General features: G+C 32.3%; 1 protein-coding gene across 1 annotated transcript; it reads right to left on the bottom strand.

The window, feature by feature from the left end:
* Positions 1–4,891: 4,891 nt before the first annotated feature.
* LOC106457377 (dihydroorotate dehydrogenase (quinone), mitochondrial-like) lies at positions 4,892–6,772 on the bottom strand. The gene has a single exon (XM_013916789.2). It carries the CDS (start codon positions 6,397–6,399, stop codon positions 5,203–5,205), a length of 1,197 nt encoding a protein of 398 aa, XP_013772243.1. The 5' UTR covers positions 6,400–6,772; the 3' UTR covers positions 4,892–5,202.
* Positions 6,773–8,391: the final 1,619 nt, after the last annotated feature.

Genomic DNA, 8,391 nt, shown 5'->3' with positions numbered 1-8,391 from the left:
GTGTATTTGAACTTAAATTAAAACATTATGAGTATTTAGCAAAGAAATCATAATGTGATAAATATTTAATAGATACTTAAAACCTTGTGTATTTCAAAACATTTATTTATACATTATTACTAATAATGTATTTATATATTATAAATCATATTTATTATAGTTAGCTTAACTTTTTATAAAACAAACATGATCCACACTCAATTAACTCTTGTGGATCGTAATGTGTATTTTTTTGGTTTGGGTTCTTAATCACAATGTTACAGAATGGGAAAGGGAAGTGTGTAGTGGTCCATTTCCCTCCTTAAATTCGGGGTTCAGTTTCTCACGGTGGACAGAGTGTAGCTAGCCCATTTTGTAGCTTTACACTAAGAAAACAACAATACATTGGAATACTTTCGTTAGGATCATTCAAACAGATTGCACTAAACCGCTTTTTCAGAATTACTATTACTCTTTAATTCGAAATCTGCAAAGCTTAAGGTAATCAGAAAAATTTGTCACCAATATCCTGCCTGTAAAATAAATAAGGAATATCTATCATTTAGCAGAAAGTAAATGATTCTACTCAGCACAAGTGGATTCAACGATGAATTAAAACAACAGAGGATTATCTCCCGTGGTTAGATGTACAAAAACACAATAAAATAACACTTTTTTCTTTGCTTCATTTTTTATAAAGATATTTTTTACACCTGATCTTCTTCGTTCTTTTTTTTATCTCGGGAGAGGCTTCATAGGGTTGCTTTGTACTTTACACTTACAATAATATAACTGAGTACAAATTAAAAAAAAAAGACAAAAATGTGTGATCTGTGAATAATTAGAGGTATTGGTACTTTTCAACCTGAACAGCACTTTATACGATACAATGGCTAAACGATTGACACAGAGACCTCAAAGATTGAAGCACAGCCATCTCTGATTTAGAACTGTCGAACAGAAGTAGAGCAAACGATCAGTAACCTGGATTGAATGCTTCAGCTGTGGCTCCTCTGAACCTGGAACCCGTTTAGCCTCTCAAATTTTCTAATCATAGCTGGGCCTGCCAAGTAATTAGCACTTACTAGAGTTAAATCATCGAGCATTTTAGAGGCTGTTCAGTTTTCATAACACATACTACCTCAAAAGGCCTCATACAAAAATTGTAATATGCTAATTTTATGGAACTGAATCAAATAGTCACGAAATTTTATAGACGAGGGATTGGGCAATAAGTGTACTACTATGATTATCACTGCAAGGATAAGACAGGCCTAACTATTTTCTCAGCATTCTGTAAGAGAGGGATCTCAGAAAGTTGAAGAACATATCAGGACAGAAAGAAATGAAACGTATTTCTCTCAAAAGAAAGAAGTTTTATTTCAGTGCAAAGTTATACAATAGGCTGTCTGTGCTATGTCCATCGCGGGGAATCAAGCACTTGAATTTTGGAATTGTAAATCCCTAAAAATTTATAAAAATAAGAGGGAAGTGGACCATCACACACTCCCCTTCCCCACCATAAAACTCTTCTGGTGAAATATTTTATAAAACAGATTGAACGAAAAATAACTTAAAACACAAATAAATAACATCAGTAAAAAAACAAGAAACTAATTATATTTAACTCAAAAATTAAATTGGCATATTTAATATTTACATCCAGTTTTGTTGTCAGTGTCTGCATCTACATTTTCAAGCATATGATTAGAGCGCTACCTATACAAGGACTAGATTGATGATAATTTTTATCTGGTGCCACCTAGTGGCGAGGTTAGACATTACATTATTTTGATTAGATTTTTCAGAAAAGAAAGAAAGAAAATAAAAAAGAGCTTCCCTCTTAGGTTTATAATAATATATGTTGATAAAGTCTGATTTTTTTTCTCTTTAACTGTCTAAAACTGGAAAAATGAAATAACAAACCTTCTATATAACTTCAACACGACCAAAGCATGAAAAGTCTAAAAGATAATGTTAAAAACAATTGTATATAAAATAATGATATATTACTTTTATAGAATAAAATTAAAAGTTATCTGGCATATCTTTCCCAAGTCCAAACATCACTTAAACATTTTGAGAAAATACATTTTACATAGAAACTCTGGCAGGAGCACCATTTCAGAATTCAATGGGGGAAGGCAAACTTTATTGGTGGTTCAAACTCTAGTTGGATGTTCTAGAATTTTAAAAGTTAAAGAAATAGAAATCAATTTATTTTGGAAACATCTGATCTGATTATTTTCTGTATTATTAAATAATTTCAATAATGCAAAGTAAAGATTTTACATACTTGTATTGTTTCTAAAATTAACAAATGATATGAAATGCAGAGAGGGGTAAATTCATCTCCTAAATGACATCCCTAAACTCTGGCCAGAATCATTCCATACCCATAAAAAGCCATTATGGACAGGGGGAAAGCTGATGTAGACTAGCTATAATGGCCTGGGTTCACAACCGTTTTGTAAGCCACAGCCCATCAAGTGTTTAAACTGTTCAGCTTTTGGGTTAGCTAGATTCTAGAATACCTTCGTTGGGTAGTTAATTTTGATTTTAGTGAAGTATAACTCAGACTGGTTTACCACCCACGGAAAAATTTCTGCAGACACCCGTGACTGCACACAGACTGCTTTACCTCCTTGTATGAATTAGACTTAACCTCTGTCTCCTGGAAAGATTGTACACACAGATGCCCACAGGAAGAGGCAACAGATGCCCTTCCTAACATTAAAAAAAAATTGCACGTATTATGATGTAAACTTAACATCGTAGTTAAACTAAATATTTTTAGTAATTTTTATTAAACTGTAAATTTGTGTTTGCATTTAAGCACACATAACATATTCTTTTAGTCTGTTAAGTTACACTGTAAAAGCTGATCCCCTACATACATTTTTTGCCCCAAAAAAATATTTCTGTGAGCACCCATGAATTTTGTACACAGAATGGTTTATCTCCTTGTATTAACTAAACTTCTGTCTCCTGGAGAGACTGTACACAGCACTTATTACTTCAGCCTGCTCTCTGGTTTCCTTTTTACAGATGGAATGTCCTTTCCTTATTTCTTTGTTTCTCTACTTTTGTTTTAAGATAAAGTGTATGTTTAATATACAAGTTTCAATGATTTTAATTTGTGTGGTTTAATACTGTCCCCCTTTGTTTTACATTAAACTTGATTACTTTACACTTCTTGCTGCCACTAGTTATAAACTTTAGTTGATTGCCTCAAATCAAAATGTTTGTAAAATGAGTTCACTTTTAAAGACATGGACATCCCTCCACTATACCTTTCCTTATACAACAGCAACTTGTTTTGTCAGACCTAGATGAAAAAACAGGTTTTCTAGTCAAGTACTCTGATGTCTTGCAACTTCATTATCATTACATTTTAAGAAAGTTGTTCAAATCATAGAAGCTCAATAAATCTATCCAGTTGGTAGATTTTTTCAACAGGTTCTAACACTTGATCAAGTTAATAAATATCCCTTATAATGGTTGTTTATAGTGAAATAACACTTTCAAGTAAGAGTCAAGAGTAGAGATAAAGATGGATAAGTGTTGATGCACAGTGCGTGTCAGTCCAAATCTTGTCAAAAACTTTGAGACTTACTGGTTAACTGAGGGATTGGATATTTATTTACACCAGCTAAGAACAGGAGTTATAAATTCATAATGGCAACGAATTACTTATAAATGACTGTGCCTCGTACTATTTTTTGTTTACTTTATTCAGTAATTAACTATGCTACTCTGCTTTGTAAAAGTACATTTGATTTCTGTAGCTCAACAAACTGTTACTATTCATAAATTGTCATATACCTAACTCAGTATCTAAACAATGTTCAACAAGTGACTGTTACCTGCATGGTTGGAATAAACTCTGTGTTAAAAATATTTTGAAGATAAGTATACCATGGGATTCAGACTGTGCCAAGAAAAAGGTCATAATCTGACCAATTAAAATTTGGATAAGAATGGGATGTGGCAAATATGTTTATATTATAGTTATTGCAATACTTATTTACAATTCTTGGCAACTGTTTTAAATAAAAAGTTTCAACAATTCTATCGTAAAAATTAGTAAAACAAGATATAAAAATGGTGTAGATTTCCAGTAGCAAAACTTCTAATGAAAAACAATATTCAAATTTTTACTCATAGTTCCATTATACCATTACTGAACGTAAATAATTTTGTTTTCTGAAAACTGTAAAGTCTCATCTACTCTAAAAATACATATATGACAGTGAGCAAATTTTGAATGAGTTTAAAAAACAGAATATCTGAAGTTTTCAAGGACAATATGTTGGTGATAATTTAGGTATTAATATCTTAACACTTCATTAGAACCATTATCAGTATGAACAAGTGAAATACAACTCACACTGGAACCTAATGTTTGAACTTTGTCTTAATACAAAAATGAGAGAAAAACACAAAAGTAATTGCACTGGTGGCCACCTTATTTAGCAATATTTCTAACAAATTCTTTAATAATTTTTTAAATTTACTAACAATATTTCACTTTTATAGGCTAGAAAATTGCTAGATTTTATCTATTTATCAAGATTTTTAGCAGTCTCCACACGTGTTAATTAATACCATTTAAAAACTAACATATCTAATATTTATGTGGGTTTGGAATTTGAGTCTAATGAAGACACGTTTCTTTTCAGGTAACTTACAAAAGTATTATCAATAACTTAATTTTTAAACCAACTGATTAAATTTCTTACTGTGATATGTACCATCTAATTCCTTTAGGTAGGTGTGATTATTTTAACACAGAGTGTGTATATGTTTCTCTGGTTCTTACTGATTGATTATTTGAGCATATTATTAGTTACTGACTGTTATTATGTAATAATCTTCTACAACAAAATAACTGAAAGCTTTCCACTGAAAATCTTTATTAATTAACTCATTTTTTATTTATTTTCAAATAAGAAAAATCTCTTAATGTCTTTATTATTTTTTACCTACTACTTCAGGGACATATATTCCATATAGGCCAAAAGGCACATGCCTACACACAATTCTGAAAAAGAATAATAAAAAGAAACAAAAAATAATTAATTAATAGATATTTATATACCTTAATTAACTTATGGTCATATTCACCATGGGAGTGTGATCCCATATAATGTGTTTGAAATATATATGCCCCTGTACTCCATAAAAGCTTGTGTAGTGACCTTTTCAATAGAAGAAAGTCATTCACAGTCTGTCTCTATGATCTTTACCTACAACTTCATTAAGACTTGTATGGCCATCTTCTCGTAAAAGTTCTTCCAACTCTCTTTTAATTTTCTTTACAACAGGTGGACCTTCATAAGCAACTGCTGTGTATACCTCAATCAAAGAAGCACCTGCTTTAATCTTCTCATAAGCATCTTTACCAGAAAATACTCCACCAACACCAATAATTGGAAGTTTGCCCTGTGTAAGACGATACATTTCAGCTACTGTAACAGTTGCTAGATCTTTTAAAGGTTTTCCACTTAAACCCCCACTCTCTTTCTTAAGGGAACTGGTGAGGCCCATGGGGTAACTAATAGTTGTATTAGAAATTACTAGCCCATCAATTTCTTTTCCTTTTCTACAAACCACTAAAGCAATGTCTTGTTTTTCTTTTTCTGAAAGATCAGGAGAAATTTTAACTAGTATAGGAGGTTTATTATGAGGAAGGTTATTGCGTGCAGCAAGGACAGCATCAATGAGTTCTTCTAAATTTTTAGTGTGTTGTAGGTCACGCAGGCCAGGGGTGTTTGGACTAGATACATTGACAACAAGAAAATTGGCAACATCACCAAAAACTTGAACACCTTTAACATAATCTTCCACAGGATATTTACTTGTTTTATTTTGTCCAAGATTAACACCTACTATTCCAGTGGTTTGTTCTTTATTTTGGTTAAAATATTTAGATAACCTGTTTACAACTTTCATATGTCCTTGGCTATTAAATCCACAATGATTAATGATGGCTTTGTCTTCCACTAAACGAAATATTCTTGGTTTAGGATTACCAGGTTGTGGATGAGGAGTAATTGATCCAACTTCAACAAAACCAAATCCTGCATTTAACATGGTCGATACCACCTCACCATCTTTGTCATATCCAGCTGCCAGTCCAATAGGGTTTTTAAAATGTAAGCCCCAAACAGTGGTTTTTAGAAGAGGGCTACTTTCGATTCTTTCTTTGAAGGGAACACCACATCTTCCTGCAGTTAATGCTAGCCTATGTGCATTTTCTGGTTCAAATAATCGATGGGCTACAGGAATAACCCAGTGCTTATAAAACTTTTCATTCCCACTGCAAATAGCAATTCCTGTAAAAAACACACCACTTCCTGTGCATACGATCATCATTGACCTAATTTTTCTCCAAAATTTTGCTTTTGATGCGTTCATCTTCAGTAACTTTTATTGTTACCTTAGCTACGTGTTGTTGAAATAAAACTTTTAAAACTTAATCGAAAACTATGAACAGTTAAATACGGCCACTGCTAGTATCACTGATGCATAACTTGTAGTTGTAGACTTGTGTAACGCACGTGGTTAGTCTATGGTATTAGTAGTAAAGTAATTTTTGTATGACTAACATCAAACACACAACTTAAAAATTACGAAAATGTTTGCAACTATAGTAATAAAAATATATTCTCTTCTCACTACTTTGTAACATCAGTGTTATCTCGAACATTCACAAGTTTGAGTGCTGTTCAACAATTTGACACCTGAAACGATTACTATGGTGCTGATACTATATCCATAGATATTTCTATATCAATTTGCGCCTACTATAGATGGCAGCACATAAGCACATTTTTTAAAAGTAATATAGACCAAGAAAAGAAAGTTTTTTGATTATAAAGTAATTGTGTAATAATATCAAAAAAAGAAAAAGTGCACTTTTCTGTATTTAACTGAACAAAGGAACGATAATAAATCATAAATTACCTTTGCTTTTCATGGATACAAACAAATATATAAATCTCTGTCAATTCATAACCTCGCAAATGGGCGTTTAGCTGTTAATATTATAAATATACTTTTTATACGGGAAGGTGGTGTAATGAGTCACTGAATATTAATTCGTTTGTTCTTAGTTAAGCACAAAGCTACACAATGGGCTATCTGTGCTCTGCCCACCACGAGTATCGAAACCCGGATTCTAGCGTTGTAAGTCCGCAGACATACAGCTGTGCCACTGGGAGCCTGAATATTAATATTAACACATTAGAGAAAATAATATGAATGTTAGCGATTAGAAAGTTTATTGTTAATACGAAGATTTGTTATTTAGTTATATTATTAGTTGGACGCTTCAAAACCCAAACACTGCTAAAAGTGACACTATAAAGTCATTAAAGCATGTTATATATATGTATATATATTTAACATGATTTAGTGATTTATTGTTCTTCGATAAAGATAAACTATGTATTTTTGTCTATATTAATAATTACTTGATTAAACTTAAAAAACACACTGGAGCCCCATACAGACAGAACTGTTACGAATTTAAATCTACAGGAATATTCACTATTTTATGAGGAATCCAGAGGTGTACTCCGATCTATAATTGGATAACACCCAAAGAAGTTACGATTGCTTTTTTTTCAGTAGAGTTTGTGATTTTTTACCCTAATTTAGATAATGGTCATGACATTGGTGTAGTACATTATCTTTTTAACACTCACCATTCCCGAATATTTTGTGAAACCTGTGAGGAACTACAAGATTCTCTGAGGCCCTATACAGACAGAACTGTTACAAATTTAAATCTACAGGAATTTTCACTATTTTATGAGGAATCCAGAGGTGTACTCCGATCTATAATTGGATAACACCCAAAAAAGTTACGATTGATTTTTTTTCGGTAGAGTTTGTGATTTTTTACCCTAATTTAGATAATGGTCATGGCATTGTTGTAGTACATTATCTTTTTAACACTCACCATTCCCGAATATTTTGTGAAACCTGTGAGGAACTACAAGATTCTCTGAGTGATTGTTCTTTTTGAGATGGAAATGAGGGCAGATTCAAACAAACCTGCAAATGTAAAGTAACAAAATGTCTAAGGTGTTACAAATTCAGCAGTCGAGAATGCGATCATGATAATACCAGTTTCTCAAAAGTTAGCCGTAAAAGAGGTCAGAAAAGCTTCGGCGAAAGAAATGCTTTCAAATACAAACCTGGTTTCTAGCGTTGTAAGTCCGCAGATATCCCGCTGAGCCACTGGGTGGAGGGTGAATAATGCATTAGATATTTCTGATAAATAGTTTCCGCTACTATGATAGCACTACTTTCGATGACGAGGAACCCACTTTGAGACTAATCATGGCTGGAGACGGCTTGAATGGGTAATGAAGAAAAACTTTAATACAACAGCAAACGTAC

This window comes from Limulus polyphemus, unplaced genomic scaffold (genome assembly GCF_000517525.1).
Source record: "Limulus polyphemus unplaced genomic scaffold, Limulus_polyphemus-2.1.2 Scaffold322, whole genome shotgun sequence".
NCBI lineage: Eukaryota > Metazoa > Arthropoda > Merostomata > Xiphosura > Limulidae > Limulus > Limulus polyphemus.
This window is presented reverse-complemented; position numbering and strand designations above follow the sequence as displayed.

Bases quoted from the DNA above. Each gene is read 5' to 3' on its own strand.
- LOC106457377 (XM_013916789.2), bottom strand. From the start codon at position 6,399: ATGAACGCATCAAAAGCAAAATTTTGGAGAAAAATTAGGTCAATGATG.